This window comes from Erithacus rubecula (genome assembly GCF_903797595.1).
Source record: "Erithacus rubecula genome assembly, chromosome: 4".
NCBI classification, from domain to species: Eukaryota; Metazoa; Chordata; class Aves; order Passeriformes; family Muscicapidae; genus Erithacus; species Erithacus rubecula.
In genome coordinates, this window is record NC_136686.1 from 61,099,717 (window position 1) to 61,117,756 (window position 18,040).

The following is an 18,040-nucleotide window of genomic DNA, read 5'->3' on the forward strand; positions in this document are numbered from 1 at the left end:
GAAAGGAAAAAAAAAATATAATTTTTACTTCAGTGTAAAATTTTTTATCCATTCTGCCACTCTTGAAACACTAATTCTTATGACATTGCAACACAGTCCTAGTCAGTCAGCTAGTTTAGGACTTACCTTTTCCTAATTTATTTTAGGATCTGCCATTAAAAGTGCATCACACATTATCCCTTCTTGTTCCCCAAAAGCTGTGATCAAGGGCCCACAATTTGGATTTCTCTCTCCTGCAAGTATCATATACCAAATCACTGTTCAAGAACAATAACTCTTTAATCTTCTCAACTTTCCCAACACATATGTTGCTGTCACTATGTTCCTAAACAGCTCCTGTTATTATAATTGTTTATGTGTGCCTCGGCAAAAGTTCCAATTTGTGATTAAATGTATTATGCCAATGAAAAGATTCATCTTTGAAAAACCATGGTGTATGACACAATGCAACATAGAATGAGACATGCAGCTGCCTTCCACACATATTTTCCTGGTCTTTGAGTTCCTGTCGCTTCATTTAACCAACTGGTTGCACATTGCATAAAACAAGCTTCTTGTATTATGTCTGAAATTCTGGCAGTTTCTTAGTATTGTTTTCCTCGTTCAAATAACTTCAATTCGTGAATATAATGCTACTTTCTGTTATGAATAAAAAAGGTCTCCTTACAGTCTAAACAAAAGCAGAACATATATCACAAACAACAAAAGCTACAAAATAAAACCCAGAAGTTTCAGTGTTGTGTGTGGAGAAAAAGGACAAGAACACTCATGATGAAAAAATTCTTTTAATAGGAAAAGAATGGATTTGCATCAGTGCATAAAATAGCATGTGCTTCCTACCACTCATACTCCAGAGCATTTTCATTTATCAAAGACAACCTTCACAGGCCATTTTAGTGACATGGAAAAGGAGGGAAGATGAAGTCTGCAACAAGTGAATAAGAACTCCTCTACAAAGTGGAGTTTAGATAGTATTAAGTGAAAACACTGTTAGCCTCTTCAGTGTGTTTTAAGTCCTATGATCAGGAATGTACATTGAAATATACCCCATGTGAGAATATGACATCTCCTCAGAAGCAAGTAAGAGCAAAATAGAAGTAAAAATACGTACCAGGCGGAAGGGAAAGATACAAAGAAAATAATATGCAGATGTGGGTTGATTGTTGCCTGTTCCTGTTCTCCTACTATTTCTTTTTACAAAAAAAATAATATAAAGTGAAAGATGCAATATGCCCCAGCTGAAACCAGCACTGCCTGCTTCATGCAGCATACTTTAGTGAAAGTACATTCTTTGAGAATATGATTATGATTTGCTGACCTGGCAGCAAATATCTGATTTGCATCAGATTAAGTAACAGAAAATTTCTAGTCTTCTCTTCATTAAAAGAGAATTATCAGTGTTTCTCACAACTTTCCTATTACTAATCTGGAAAATTTTCATCAAAAATCTTCAGTCCACTGCTGTGCTTTGGGAAATGGAGCAGTTTACCTTACCTGTTGACATCTGAGGGCTTTTCCTTAAAACTACAGCAACAATTTCACTCTGCTATCCATCTTCCCTGCATGGCAGCCTCACTCAAAATGCATATTTAATTTAGTAACAAAACATTGCGTTTCCTTAATAAACCTTAATGACAATGACTCTCATGTGAGTGTTTTTAAACATGTCCTATGTGCCCAAGCTGTCAAGTTCCAAAGCTAAAACAAAAATTTCAGTGCTGCACATGCCAACACCTGTGCTCAACTTGAAATCCCTGACATTGATCCATCCACAGAGAAGCAAGTCTAGAGCGTGTTAGTAGATACATTCCAAACACTGTTTATTCCAAACACAGTGTTTATGGTGGTTTTCTTCACGAAGAAAAAAAAAAAAAAAACAACAGCCAAGTTTTCTTGGGAGAAAGTTAAAAACCCCACTTAACCATGAGAGACGCTGAGAAGAAGCAGCTTTCCTCTTCCTTCATGTGGAGATGCATCTAACACTGAAAGATGTAATTCTAATGAAATGTAATTGCAACACTGGAATATGTTAAGAAAGATAGCCATTAACACTTTTATTGCAAGGGAAAGAATCAAACTTTGGCCAAAGAGTCAAGATTTGTCATTTCCTGTCTTAACAACACCTCAGTTTCATCTAGCAACTCTTAAAACTGCTTGCTAACTTTTTCCGTTTATATATTCAGTTACAAATTGTTATAAAGAATTTAAAGCAAAACCAGGGAGGGAGATAATGTGTATTAGCAATTCATAAATTGTCCTGTCTACCCTGGTGTGCATTTTTGTTCAGTATTTGATGAGCATTCCTGCAGAAATGTGCTTGGGAACTGCAGATTCTCATTCTGCAACACCATATCCCCTGTTACTGTGCACAGAAACTACATGGATGTGGTGCAAAATATATGAACCCCTAAGTATCCCCTGAACTATGGTTTACACTGCAGAAAGCGAAATGATTATGAACAGCCTGTTAGCTTGTTTTCACAGTACACATGGACTTTGTGTGTGAGCACGTCCCAGAGCACTTCCCTCCATTTGAATCATGAAGGGTTGGATTTTACCTCATAGCTCTTACTTTAAGCACAGATTTCCCCAGCTAACAGCCCTCCTGGATTCCAAGGGCCTGAAAAGAGGCATCACACGTGGAAAAAATGTGGAGCAGGGGGAGCTCAGAAAGCCAATCAGCACTGAAAATGTTTCTGAGCAGCTACAGAAGAGCTTGTGTGCATCTTCCTGAGACTCATTACTAATTGTCTTGAAGTCTGACCCTGCTAAACTCTTACAGAGAAAATGACAGATTTCAGCTTAATTAGCTTTTGTTTCCCTGAGCACACACAAACCAGTGGTGCATTTAAGCTCTCACCGAGCCTGTGGTGTCAGAAGGAAGCTGAAGGGTTTCTCTCGTTCTTTCTCTCCCTCTGACACCCGCCTCTGCTAATGAACGTGGCTAATCAGCCAGGCTGAGCCGAGCACCTCTTGTGCTGCAGGAGCTGGAAGTGCTTTACCAGCTGGATGCAGAGCCAGATCTGGGACACGCTGGCAGAATTCCCACTCACTTCAATGGGACCAAGATTGATCCTACATGAGACATTATCAACTGCAGCCACCTGCGGGGGAGCACAGGGGAGGGAGGGGGAGCACAGCAGCTGTTTAGCAGCGCACGGTAACACAGAAACGAGAGTTGGGGCTCGGAAATGAAGAATGCCGTATCCAATTGCAACTGCAGGTGGAATTTAGGTGAGCAGAATGCTACTGCCGCAGTTGGGGCTTGGCATCAGCTTTCAGGCCAGCAGTACCCCGAGACCTTTCCCAGCAAAGGGTCAGGAGCACAGTGGTCTAATGGACACAGCATGGGACTGGGAAACAGGCATCCCTGGGAGCAGCGATGCGGCTGTCCTTGGAAATAACATGCTGACCGTCTGGTAACAAATTAGCCTCTTTAACCTTCCATAAATCCCCTGAAACACAGGGTGCTGTGCTGAAGGCTAGAACAGGAGGTGGACCAGTCAGCCTATTTATTTTCCTGCCTAGAGATATTTTTTTCACAAAAAATTACTTTCTCCTGGTAACTGTGGACAGATGCAGCAATGCCTCACTAAAAAAATTAAGTTATCCCCTAGTTACCTCCATCCTGAAAACACTTTGAGGGAGACAATCACACTCTGGAGCCAAAGGTGCTCCAGAGACAGCCCAAGATGGATGAGTGATCAATTTGGCTTGAGGGTAACTTTAAAGCACAATGTCAGTGTAGACTTTAAGGAAAATGGTTGTTACTAATCATATAGAAATGCATGCATTAAAAAGCTATTATTGAATTTAAATTAATAAGCATAGAGCTGCTAATAGTATATTGCTCTGAATCAACCACTGTGCAGCCCATAGCTCCTCTAAGCTGTCTGTAAACTCACTCTGTTGGCTTTAAACACGTTGTCAGTGCAGTGGTGAATCTCAGTCAGTCCTCGCTCAGGAAAGTGAGGACTTTCTAAGAAAGACACTTCAAAATACTGAACCTTGCCTTAACACCCTGGCTATTTCTGTAGCATGCTGTGGACTTTGTTTCTCTGATATCTTACATTTTACACTGTAGTTTTATATGAGGTTTAAAAAGAGGAAAACCCTCAGATTTTTCTGATTATTATAGTGCTAATGAAATATACATTTGTTACCTTTGCATATAAAATTGAAATACGTAATAAACCAGGCCTGGCAAAAATGTAGATTATTTAAGCTGTACTTCTGTAATAATATCAACTCAAGGAGCTTCTGTTCCTCTTACTGCTTTGTCATATATTACACCAACAGAAAGCATCTGGCTTGGGGCATGGTCCCTTTTAGTAGGAGAAATAACATGAAAGAATAAAAGAGCAGAACACAAAAGCAAACCAAACCCACATATACACACAAAACAAAGCAAACAAAAACCAACAACCAAAAACCTCAAAAAGTCTGAAAAACCTAGACCACCAAAAGAGGCCCTGCCAAAAAAAATCAAGCTGACAAAAACCACTCCAGTCTCCTCCCAAAAAATCCCCAAATCCAGCCAAAGCACTTCTATACCACAGAGGGAAGGGAGAAGAATATGAAATACCACCAAAACTGAGATGTATCTGGGGTCCTTACAGGTATCACAGCCATCTGTTTAGACACATTATATTCTTGGCTTGTACTGTCTGAACTAATGCATTGACATTGGGCCAGCAGTCCATATTAAAATTTAAATTAAAAAAAAAATCACCTGGAAATGTTTGGTTTGTTTGTTTTTGTTTTTGTTTTTTTTTTTACATCATGTGGAAAACCTTATGCTTTCAAGCACAAAATACTTTAATTTTAAATTTTACACAGCAACCACATGAGCAAAAAGAGAAAGGAAACTTTTCAGCAACAGTCCCAAAATTTCTCCTTGTGAGCGAAAACTCCATCTGGTCCCCAATTTACCTCACAGTGTCTGGTTTGCATCTGCAACTGAATGCTAAAGTTAATGCTAAGGAAAGTCTTCACCTGAAGGCTGACTGTGATACCATGACTGTGTTGGGGTGTTTATATGTCACAAAAGACCTGATTCAAAAGTCCTCCTCCATGAAAAAGTGGGGTTATCTGCTAGACCAGAGTCTGAAAGGCAGAGACAATGAGCTTACTGGGAAAAGATCAAAAAGTAAAAAAAAGTAAAGAAAAAAAAAGTAAAAAAAAAAAAAAAAAGTAGAAAAAAAAAATTAAAAAAAAAAAAAAAAAAAAAAAAAAAAAAAAAAATTAGTCTTGCCACAGCTGTCACACCAGCTGTTTCAGACACATATTGGCAAGTGAGACTCTCAAGATTACAATTTGTTATGTATCCTTACCTGCACAGAAAAGAAAAACAAATACTGGTGTTTCTCACACATTCTAGTATAACCACTATTTTGATATATAGAAATAAAATCTTATAAATCTGTTTTGTAAAATTAATAATTAAACTGTTTTCACATGACCTCATTTTTTCTACTGTAATGAACTCACTTTACCAACCTTGAAATCTGGATTACAGCTGCAAAGAATGTCACACTTCAGCTTATGACAGCGGCCTAGTTCAGGGTAACATAAGCAACACTACGGTAAAATATTACAAGAGAGACCATTTAAAGTTTATAAAATGTAACAGAATATATTAGAGAGACATGTGGGCTTAATTTTCCATTCATGTAGATGTAATTCCTTAGACCTCCATATCTCATCTACAAATGTCTGCAAGAACCAGGCCAATATACTCCACAGAGCAACAGATAGATTTGGGATTTGACTACCAGACTATAAATAGATTATAGTGTACTTAGGCTTCAGTTCAGTTCCAGAAAGATTTTAATTTCTGCTGTCAGTGGAGGCTGAGATGAACCTTGACTCTTGAAATCACATTTTCATTTTGCAAATTAACCTCTGTTACAAAATAGATAGAAAATAAGCCATTTGTACATGCACTCCTGTACACATAACATAACAGTTATGAAAAAATGCCAGCAAACTCAATTTCCATTAGCTGTTATTAAATATTGAGACATTATTATGGGACACAGGCTGATTACATGATCAATGAGTAATGATAACAAATAATTATTCATTATCTGAAATGTTAAATGAAGATCAATACACATAATGGTTTGAATAAGAGGTTCATACCATTTGAACTATAAGGATCTTCTGATCTCAAAAGCATATGAACCAGGGGATATCTGTTGCATTTAGCCTAATTACTTCATTATTAATGACATAAGAACTGGGGACAAAATCTACATATGAACTGGAAAGTACTCAGGTAGTTGGAGACCTCAAGCAGCTTAACTGCCTAGAGAGGAAAGTATTTGCTTATGGCATGAACACACGTTCACACCTGGTTTTGGAATGGTTTCCAGTAACAGAACCAGTTTATCAGAGTAAGTGTTAATACTTTATTCCTTTTCCTGCTAATCCCATTTTCTGCTTTATTTTAACTGACTGCAAGATTTCTGCAAAGTTTAGAGCCCTGTTGGGCTTTAAAGTTTATATCAGTTTTCAGCATTTTTATAACTACAGCTCACATTGTGTTGGCTAGTCTAAGAATCTGCCTGAAACCACTTTGGTTCAGTCGAGCACTGACCTGTTGAAGTGCAGTCAACAGAAAGGTTTTGTTGAAGAAAAAGATAATGTATTAATAACTGTAATCCCTGTTGAATGCATATTCAAATAAAAATATAATATAGAAGCAAAGATTAGAATCATAGAACCATACAATTGGAAGAGGCCTTTTAAACCATTTAACCCAGCACTGCCCCTGTAACCCCTGAACCACTAAACCACATCCAGGTTCTTCTTAAACCAGGGATGGTGACTCCACCACCCCTCTGGGAGGCCACTCCAATGCCTGACCACCCAGCAGCAAAAACATTTTGTTCTACTATCTAATGTGGATCTCCCTGTCTCAGCTAAAGCCATTTGGTGCAAAGGCTGCCCACGCCTCCCTGGGCCCTCCGTCCAGGAGCTGTGGTGAGGGCTGAGGCCCACAGGAGTCTCCTCAAGACTAAACACTCTCAACCCCCTCAGTCATTCCCCAGAGGATGTTCTCCAGCCATTTCACAAGCTTTGCCCCTTGCTGGACACACTCCAGTGTCTCCTTGTCCGTTTCAAACTGGGGGGACAGAAATGGACAAGCACTCGAGGTGCGGCCTCGCCAGTGCCGAGCACAAGGGGGAATCTCTGCCCTGCTGCTGCCACCCCATCCCTGACGCAGGCCAGGCGTCTCCTGGTCCCCTGGGGCCGTGCTGGCTCGTGTTCAGCCACAGTGCACCAGCACCCCAGGCCCTTTTCCCCTCCCAACTCCTCCCCGCCACCTGCAGCTCTGCAGGGCCTTTTCTGCGGCTGAGGAGCGGGGCCCGGCTCTTGGCCCTGCTGAACCTCGTGACACTGGGATCAATGCACTAAGGGATCTGTTTAAAAGACACAGTTATTAATGTGGAGGCAACTTTTCCTCCACTCTGTACCAAAAATTCATTCAGTTTAAGTTTTTATGGTACTCTTGAATGAGGCAGGGCTTAGTTTCATTTTAGCTACGGGCCTGTTGTGGCTCATAGTACAGCTCACAGCAGCCCAGCTGACTCACAAATCATCAAATTGAAATTTAAGCAGACTTCAAGTTGAGCCTCTAAATTGCACAAAAGATGAAACCTCTTTGAAAAGTTGGAGATACTCCTCTGTTACAGTTTCTGGTCTAGCTCATCTTCCCAACCTTCCTCTGGAACTGCAGGTTGAGGATAAGACCCACTGCTCCTTCTGTTCTTGTTCCTATTCCTGGGTCTGCATTGCTGAGTCCTGCCTAACAAAACCCTGCCTTACCTCCTGTAGTGATTCTCAATCTGTCCTTCTCATTCCTTGGTCTCCAAGGTCCTCTGGCTTCCTTGCATGTGGAATACCTACACTGTATGAGATGTGCTATCCCTGCCAGCTACAGCATTTATTTTACCCAGTGTACCAAACTACATTCTTTTATCTATGTGGGATTATTAAATATGTTCCCTGGGGAGGCATTCATGCAACACACTGGTTTGGAGGATATTTAATTTATTTCCCATGATGGAAGAAGTCTTATTTCTCACTTGGGTTTTATGCTACCACTGTACCCCAGACTCATGAGGTCATTTCTTTAAGAAGAATCTCATTGCAAGTACATTTGAAATAAAAGAAATGAAAGTAGTTTTTAAGAGCAATAACATTTTAATTCAACCATTGAAATCAAATGTTCCCAGTACTTATCCCAGATTTCTACTAAAGTCAGTTTTGGGGACGGGGGGGATGGGGACGGTTCATTTGTAGGATACAAACCCCCAATCATACCTAAACATAAATCAGAAGATTTATTTTTCATGGAGGAGAAAGAGTATGACAAAAGACCCTACTTTGCTTTTTTATGAAGTAGACAAATATGTGATGAGAGTTGTCAACTGAAGTACCATGTCACCATTGATGAGAAGAGTGGATCCTTTGCCAGAGCCTGTGAATGCAGCCCACCTGCCATTCCATAGCCTTGCTGTGGTTCCACTCATTTCTTTAATGCCCAAGCCAGAGAAATGGGACTTTGTGGACTGATAAAAATCTAATAAGGAATAACTAGGCAGGTTTTGTATGGTGACAGCATAATCATCCAGCCAAGAAATATTAAGTATCCCTGTGCTTTATATGTAGTATTTTAATACCCTCCCAAACCTTCCCTAAGTAGTCTTAATTGACCTTAAAATCAAGGTACCCAAATTGATGAGCCTCTTGTGAAATGCCTGGTCTACATTATTTTAAAGCAAAAATGCCAAAACATTCTCTGCATGTTCTCAAAGTACTGTACAACTGGTTAGTATCTACAGCATCAGTCTTTCTGCTGATTAAAGGTCCTGTGCTGAGAAATTCCCTCCTCCCCACAGATGTATTTTATAATATTTAGCACTCAGTGCTTTACACTATCAAAGCATTGTACGCATGCTATCTAATATCTCCTAATTAACTCATACATCTCCTATTCAAAAAGCATCTACAATTAATGACATATGGTATCGCTGGCTTTTGTACAACACATGCAAATGCAGCTTTCGGGTTTTACAAGAAATGTGGGTAAGCTGAGATTCCTTTCTGAAATCTGACAAACACTTTGCCACATCCGACTTTCAACAGAGAGGAAATGAACAGTGATGCAAATTGGACCTTCACAATTTTAGATCTGTGCCTGAATGCGCACACAAACACCAGCACGGGCAAGGGCTTCAGAGCCAACAGTTTTGGTCCCTTAATGAGGTGCACATCAATTGCATGGGTATCCCACAGACTTTGCTCTCAAGATCTGTAGAATGCATGAGAAACAAGTAAAGTCTGTCATTTTGGTATCCATCAAAGCTATCTTCCATGTGAGGAAGTGGCTAATTTGTCATTTCACACTCAAAAAGGCGTGAAAGGCAAAACGGAGGGAGGTTAGATGGAAGAGAGGAGAGGGGGGCTGTGACTCACAAGAGGAAACACTAGGCCTGATTTTGAGCTTGTGTTTGTTGCTGCATATCAGGAATAAAACCAACTTAATAATATTGTTGTAGAACAGATAAGGATGGGGCCAGAATTTCTTGCTTATGTGTAAAAATTTACATTATTAAACCCAAAACACAAACCAAGGAACAAGGAACACTTTACAAATGAAATTATGGTGTACAGCAAATTTCTAACTTACAAGTTTTATTTACACATGGACATCTCTTACTTAATTATAATAAAAGTATTAATTCCAACAATGCAAATTTTCAACTTAAAAATACATAAAAACTTTGAGAAAAAATCCCAAAGAATACACATATCTGAGGAATGTCAGCTCTGTGTCAAGAGCACTGGTCTCAGCCACTACATATTTCCCTCATCGTCTTTCACTTTAGCCTTCTTGTTGTCTTTTAATTTTCTTTTCCTCTGCAAAAAACAAAGCTAGCAAAGGACCAGAGAAACAGTCAGAGTCAAACCTTTAGAGACATAGGAGAGGTGCAGGCAGGAGCCCCATTATTTGTTAATAGGATTTGTGCACATACCTCCCATGCACCACTTCAGAAATTTACTCCCAAGCATCTCGGTGGCAATTTCAATTAGAGTCAACATTTCATTTCAGCAGATGGACTGCAAACTGGTGGCTACTCAAACATTAACGAGTAACGCTCGATAATTCCCCTCTCTTAAACCATGATTATGTTTTCTCTTTTTTATGGGGAGACTGAATGCTGTCCCTAAGCCAAAACTTAATTTGATTTTTTGCTGCGCCTCTCTGTGCTAGCAAATCCCACCCGTGTGCCTGTATACAGGCCCAGTGGGTAAATTAGTGGGTATTTTTGCAGATCTGTCACACATTTCTACCATGCTTCGTATTCAGAAAGATGCCAAAGAACTGGAAGTACATCTGCCTTCCCCTGAAATGTAGCCACCTCTGGGGTGGAATGTGGCAGCAAATGTTAATAATGGGAACACAAACACTAAATCCTATGTGAAAATTATGAAGGAAGTAAAGCTCACGCAGTCTAAGGCTACCCAGAAATTAGCTAAAAGTGTACACTTTTTCTCTTTTAATGAATGCATTTGAAATTACTGCCTGGTCCGTGGCAGTCCAATAAGGAACATCTCATTTGGCATTGAATCCCACTGTACATTCTCACACAGATTAATAGTGATGGTAAGTTTTCTGATTTCAAGAAGAAGCAGTACTAATTCATAGGCAAGATGCACAAAACCAGAACACAGTATTTTTTTTATTTTTAATGGAAAATGTCCTTTAAATAGCATTTACAAACTACGTCGACGTTGGCCTGGCTGGCTCGTGGTGCCTTCGGTTTCGCTTCTTTTTCATCTCCTGCACATGCTTCCATTTGGCACCACCTTTGTTCCGCTGCCGCCGCTTCTCCCGGTGCCACATCTGTTCACAGTACTCATCCAGGCTAAAGCTGGGGCTGCTGACGAGCTGGATGTAGTCCTTGTACCTCAGCCGGGACTCTGTCAGCAAATCCCTCACCCGGCCCTCCTCGTCCTCAGTTTTCTGAGTGCTTTCCATCTGACCATTCTCGATGACGTTTAAATTCAGCTTCACGATGGTGTGGACAAAGGTGTGCTCCTGAGCTTTGCAAAAATAGGCTCCTGCATCCCTCCTCTGCAAGCTGCGGATCAGCAGCCCGTGCTCCGTTTTAATGATTCTTTCGTCAGCCTTCAGCTGTGGAGTTGGACAAGAAAAGAACACAGGAGTGAGTCTCGTCATCAAAATGAGATGTGTGTCAGTGCTGTGCTGAGGTGGGGACAAGGCCTGGCTGGCACATGGCGTGTCCCATCCCTACAGTGCAGCTGGGACAGACACCAGCAGCTCCTCCAAGACCTGAGTCCTGTTCCTAACTGCAACATCTGGATCACGGACACTCAGCATGCAGTAGCAAAGGACACATGCTGCACAGCTGACAGGACAGACAGCAGCACTCATCACACCACAGTGCAGTGAGTGAAGCATTCTCCAAGGAAGGGGAGCTATTTACTGCCACAAATCCCATTCTTTTTTTAACTGCTCTTTTTGAGGTATCTGTAATACACCCAAAATACCAGAGTGCTTATATATATATCTGTAGTGCTGAGGCCATGTTACAATGAATATGAATACTACTAGTTATTTTTACAGTGAAATGCTGTGTTTCTGATTTCTTCAACCAAGTTTTACAAAAGGAAGTTGATCCTGGCTTTGACTCACTGAGATGTGATTAAAAGCAGGCAATAAGGCTGGATGAATACAACAAAGAACAGCTCTTTTATTGCTAAGATCTGTGGAGAATAACTTGAAGAAAAATAAGAATAAAAAACCCCAAAACCCCAAACAAAAGAATAAGATTGCAAGTGGGAGCTGAAGTCTGACAGCATGGAGGTGTAATTTCATTTAATAACAGAAATATTTTAAAAAATGCAGAGTCTCACATGTTAAAAGTAAATTGTACCTTGGACTAATAACACTGTCAGGTAAGGTATGTATCTGGTAATCTGAAAAATATTTTTAAAATAACCTATATGTAAAAATAGCGTCCCGCCTCAAAAAACAAACAAACAAAAACAAAACAAAATCAAACCATAAAACAGGATGGGGCACTGGGCACCTAAGTATTTTTGCATCTGGGAAACATAGAAGGTAAGTGATTTGCCAAAGACCATACAAAGATTAGCAGCAGCGGTGGAAGTAGAAAGCAGAGCCCTGACTCCCAACACCAGCCTTCCCTTTGATGCTGGTTTGTCCTAAACTGTTCCCTCCCAGGCGTGCTGTGTTCTGCTGCCACACAGAGGCTGCAGCACAGCCAGCACACACAGACCTGGGCTGCTGCTGGAGGCAGTCTTGGCTCTGCTGGTGGCATCACCAGCAACGGGGAAACTTCAGCCCGAGGCTGGGTACTGAGTTTGGGAAGGGGGGGACTGGGGGCAGAAAGAACCAACACAGAATCTGCAAAATTTCCCAGAGTGCACATCTGACCCTCCAGCAAACTTCAGAGGATGAAGATCAGGGAGGCATAAAGATGACTAAATTAGATTTATTCACAGTGGGTAAGCTACACACTGTTTCTTTATGTAAAAAATCTGCACACGATTCCCTCTGCTACTCCATGGGAAAAAATTTATACATACATATGATTCTCCATCTGTTATGATTCTAACTCGCCAGTACTTTATCATAATAGAGTCTCGGAGCAAAGAGATGGATGAGATGACCTTCCAGGGCTTTTAGCTTTACCCTTTTCTATGTTTCTATGACAATGACTTTGAAATTGTTGAAAAAACTTGAGGGACCATATTGAGATCATCAGAAAAAACAATACACATAAATATAATACAACCAGAGACAGAGACTTTTTTTTCCCTACTGCTTCAGCTGTAACAGTCTTCAGTAACATATGGATTTGACAGGTATGTAGGCAAGTCATATGGATGGATGGATATAGGCCTGTGTACTGCCACTGACACAAGAAATCAGCTGCCACAAAAGCAGGTCAGATTGTAGCTCTGGTTGCCTGTTCCTCTGGCCAAGTATTTTTTGGCTCCTGCCCCCCGTTGTTGGTGTTAGGAGCTTTAGTTTCATTGTTTGTAAACTGTATATAAGCATGTCTACCCAGTGCCCAGAGGGTGAAACGATACAAATTTCAGGAAATTCCTGGAAAATCGATTGTCCTGACAACAGGTGCTACATGAGCACAAGCTACTTCTGATTTACCACACTGAGTTTAAACCAGAGAAATTATGGTCAAGTCACAAGCACATGTACTGAAGATAACAGGGAGACAAACTAGAAAAGACTGCTCTTCTTTCGCAGAACCCACAGCACAGGGCACTAGTCCTCAGCTGGATCAGTGACACTTCACTCCCAGTAAACGTTCCTTTTTTACAGTAAAAACAGGAGCATAAAATTTACAAAAGAATCCACAAATAAGGATCTGTAGGCAGAAATATGTGTAGGGCAGGTGTTTCCTTTGGTGCTGTGCTCCACAGAGAGTAGCAGGAGCAGGCACCAGGTGGAAGTGCTGGGAGGCCTGGATTTTGCAACACAAAAAGGAAATTCCTTTCTTCTGCCCAGGCTTCATGAAGATCTAAGTTTGGGAAACTAAGGGAAAAACATGGGAAGAAGCAGCTAACTTCCAGACATTTGGGTTTCATAAGGCACTGTGCAAGTTCCCACATTGTCTGAGTGAAAACAGGACTGATGTCTTTGAGCTTGGGGCTTGATGCAATCACAGCAGTAGCATCTGCCTGCCAGTGGCTCTGCCAGTATTGTAGTCTAGAGCTTCTTGACAGCTGTGCACCTCCCACACTTGGAAGGGCTCCAGCTGGCTGCTTTGGCTGGCTGGGTGCCAGTCCTAAGTGCCCTCTCTAGGGCTTTGCCTCTTTTCAGTGAAAGGAAGGCAGAATAATGGCAGACCTAGACTTGAAAAGATTGCTGGACCCCCAAGTCCAGCACCCTGCTACTCATAACTACTTGCCATTTGTGTAAAAGCCATCACTTTTTAGTCATAAATGTGTAACTGATGGAGCTGTCCCCCTATCTACCTTGAGATACTGCAGAGAAAGGTAAAAGTATAATAGGTTAGGTCTCTTAATCCCAGCCCATCATGACTCCTATTTTTAATGAAGCAGTGCTCCTACACAGTATCCTGTGTTAACCTTGGGCATTGATTTAGAGTGACTGTCACCTCCTCCTCTGTGCCTTCATTGTTCATTCCCTTTTTATCCTCTAGCAGGATAAAATTGTGGTTCCGATTTCACACATATTGAGCAACACTTCATTACTGCTTTCCCCCTCACTTCTCTTTTTGGTATCCTGTTTATGTTGTTTTACCCATAGGTTCAGAACTCCTCCTGTCTTTCCTCTCTGCTTTCCTCCCCACAGGGCTCTGGAGTTTCATAAACACCTGGCATTTCATTACTTGGTAATAGATCTTTAACCTTTCACTTGAATGTTTAATGTGGTCTTTGGTTCCTGACCCATAGATGTAAAATATATTTTATTTAATTCTGAGGAAAATGAAAAAAATATTTAGATAAAAGAAATTTTGTTTTGGTCAACTGTGGATTCACTGTTTCACCCCCCACCATGTCAAAATCAGTAACTCTTCTAAAATGCTTCTAAATAGGATTTAACATTCAGAATTACACAGGCTTAAATTCATAAAAGCTTGCTGACATGTCCTTAAATTTGAGCATACAATAAAACTTTAACATGAGAGACATGGTTTTGTTCCATAGGAAACAACCTAAAAAAATCACAAAAAATGAAGTAATTGATTACCAATACATTTCTTTTCTTAGTGAAGCAGGAACAGATTTTTGACAAGATCTTATCAACAAACTGTACTTTCATCCTTCATGATAAGCACATAAGTTTTCCAAAAATTACACTACCTGAATTATGGCACATGCCACAGATACTGACAATGTGTGACAAAGGGAAAAGATCCCCATACAAATCTAACATTTGATTTTCACAATCTGAATTTAACAATGGGGAAAAAAATAAATATTGCCAGTAATGATGGCAAATCTTTAAACAATCAGTAAGCTGGAAAACAACCAAGGATTTGAAAGTCCTGTGGCACCAGGTTAGGTGAATGCTTTTTGTCCTTTGCTAATGATGTGTTTAGATAGCTCCCTCTTACAAATAATTCACATGTCAACTCTTTCACAGTTAAAACACTGCACCTGTCTGGGAGAGGAAAGTGGCTTCAAAGCCTGCCTTTCCTCATTAATCAACATGTGAAAAAATGTTAGAGGTAAAGCTGGACTAATCATGGGTTAGCTGCAACCCCTGAACAAATTGAGAGAAAGAGAAAAGAAAATGAGGAACATTTGCTGAGAATTCACATTCATCTTTGTTTTTCTATTGTTCTCTTTTTCATCCTCATCATTTGACTGGAAATAAAGATCACTCTAGGGTGTTTCTGACATTATTGTTACACATGACTGTTTCTCTTGTATGGGAAAATAACAATTTAGCTACAACACAGCTGTAGAGTTAATTTTTTTCATAACATCTTTTTTTATTTACCAACAGCCTCAGGAAAAATGAAGAACGTGTTGCTGGTACAAGGTCATTATGGAAACGCATGATTCCTATTAGTTTCAAGGTGAAGTTTACTTCTTACTCTGAGACTAAACTTTAACCTCCTCCATTCCTATCAATCCTCCAATATATCCAAATCAAATCAGAAATGTCACTCAGTTCAGAGTTACTTCCCCTCTTTCCCCATGAAATGGTAAAAAATATTAGCCTTACTTAAGACACTCAAAGTATTAGAAAAAAAAAAAAAAGGTCAATGTGTTATATAGTAAAATAAAAGAATGAAAGCATGAGAACTATAAGTAGCCCTTAGACTGAATAATTAATCTTTTTTCTTTCTTTTTTCCAACTCTCTTGACCTTCTTTCTCATTGACCTAAAGTGTGGAGGCTTCCCTGGTCATAGCATGACACTAAAGATTCAAACATCAAATTACACTCCCCTGACAGAAGGTACTACTGGAAATCCTGTCCTTGCTGTGTATCCTCTGCCTTACTCAGCCACCACCCAACTCTTAGATTTCAGGGCTAGCACTGAATCTGTTGCCTTTTTTCTTAAGATTCTGCTAGACCAGATGTTTGTAATAAAGGAAGTTGTCATCATGACGCAAAAACCTCCAGATGCAAAAAGATATGGAAACTTATGTCTTGGATAAAGTGAAAAAAATGTCTAAAATATGGAATGAAACATTTCCTTGTTCTGATGGGGGAGCTAGGTCACAATGTTGTGCCTTGCAAAATGTCCTGCCCAAAAGTGGGGGCTGCTGTTGTATCTACCAAACTACAGATGATCCCTAAGTTTAGTCCATCAGGAAAACACAGTCTGGGCTGTGGGGCAAGAATGTGGAAACCGTGAGAAGTGCTGAAAGAGAAACTGGAATGTCCCCATGAATTTTGGTGGATTTATTTTTGCCCCCAGGTATGAGCAGAACAGAAAGAAGAAAGTTAAAAGTGATCTGCAGCTATTCTGTCACTTTAACCTTATGGTTTGTTCTGTCCCCTGCTGCTGAGGTGGCAGCCTGGCAGATCAGGAATCACTGGAGACTCAGGGTGAAGTGCAGCCTAAAGCAGAGGGGCTGATGCTTTTCAGAGCACTGAGGCACCAAAACTAATGCCTTTGCAGGGAGCCACACATTTGCTTTCTGCAGTCCTGACACTTATTATATACATAAAAAAAATAGGACTTTTTTTTTTTTTTTTTTTTTGAGAAATAACTAGTATCTGTTTAAAGCTTCAGAGAGCTTCAGCAGTTCAAGACACTATGAACAGATGACGTCCCCAGAGTTTTTTATGAACTCCAGGCACTGAAAAACTCTCCGTCATCCCAGTGACTAACGCTGCACGCACAGGAACAAACATGATCAATTGCGTGAGCAACACTAACCACAAAAGCACTAGATATTCGACTCCTGACCTTAAAACAGCCCTAAACTACAGGGAAATGTACTCCCACTGGCAGCAAAATGACCTGGTGACAGCTTCTGTACCACAGGAGATCCTGTCCCTCCCCACAGGTTGCTCTGCCTGGAAGTCACATTCTGAACCATGACCTTAAGGGTGAAATGTCAGGGAGATCCTGCTGGGCCAAATGCTTCCCATCTAGTCTGGATTTTGCCCTTTCCCTTCCCTCAGGACGCTGCAGTGCCTGTCTGGGACAGTGCAAAGCCATCTCTTTGTAAAGCCAAGTTTAAAGACTTGCTGAGACATTACAGTTCCAGCCCTGGAACTAAAAGTCCGTAACCTAAGTTCCAGGTGTGTGGAGTCATTTGCAAAGCATGGTATCGTCATCACAATAAGTTACACTGCTGAGACATGCACTAAAAGAATGCACAGTGTTATTTGAGAAATCTACTGCAGGAAGGGAGACAGAGAGAGCAGAAAATATAATTGTAATGGGAAAAATTATGGTAATGCATTGGTTGAGCAAAGATCAAGCTATACATTAAATATGACCTCAGTGTTTCTGTCACATATGGTATTTTTGTCAAACTGAAATACTTTGAATAGAAAGTCAATTACTCTGCTTTTTAGATTTTCAAGGAAGGTGTCCATTTAGGTTTTTATGCTGATGAATTCATTTTCGCTGGTAAGTCAAGTTAGAAAACCTGGAAACCTCAATTATCTGGATCTGCAAATTATTAAGAGATTAACATTTTAACCATTTCACCCTCATTTCATCAAGTAGGAGGAATGATTGCTCAGCATCTCTACAGACCTGATCAATCATTTAGGGATGCATAAATAAAATTAGGAATTTTTACTTTATGCATTTTAAAACATGTAACTTCTACATTAATATAGTTCTTTTAAAAAGTTAACAAAAAGCTTCTTTTATCTGTTTCTTCTATAAATGGTATCCACCGATACAATATATGCAAACTGAGTTTGCAAGAGTTCAGTTTCTTAGGATCCCGAAACTAAGCTGGGTCAAAATACTAGAAATTGTTATTATAAGAATTTTCTGGCAAGCTTCA

The 18,040-nt window shown here is 40.2% G+C and overlaps 1 protein-coding gene across 1 annotated transcript in view; it reads right to left on the reverse strand.

The window, feature by feature from the left end:
• Positions 1-9,536: 9,536 nt before the first annotated feature.
• The window catches only part of SEMA3D (semaphorin 3D), a 136,256-nt gene continuing 127,752 nt past the window's right edge, over positions 9,537-18,040 (reverse strand). Inside the window, exon 18 of the mRNA XM_079303047.1 lies at positions 9,537-11,209. Within this exon, the coding sequence (XP_079159173.1) occupies positions 10,796-11,209 (414 nt within the window). The 3' untranslated portion in view covers positions 9,537-10,795. The remainder of the gene's footprint in view (positions 11,210-18,040) is intronic.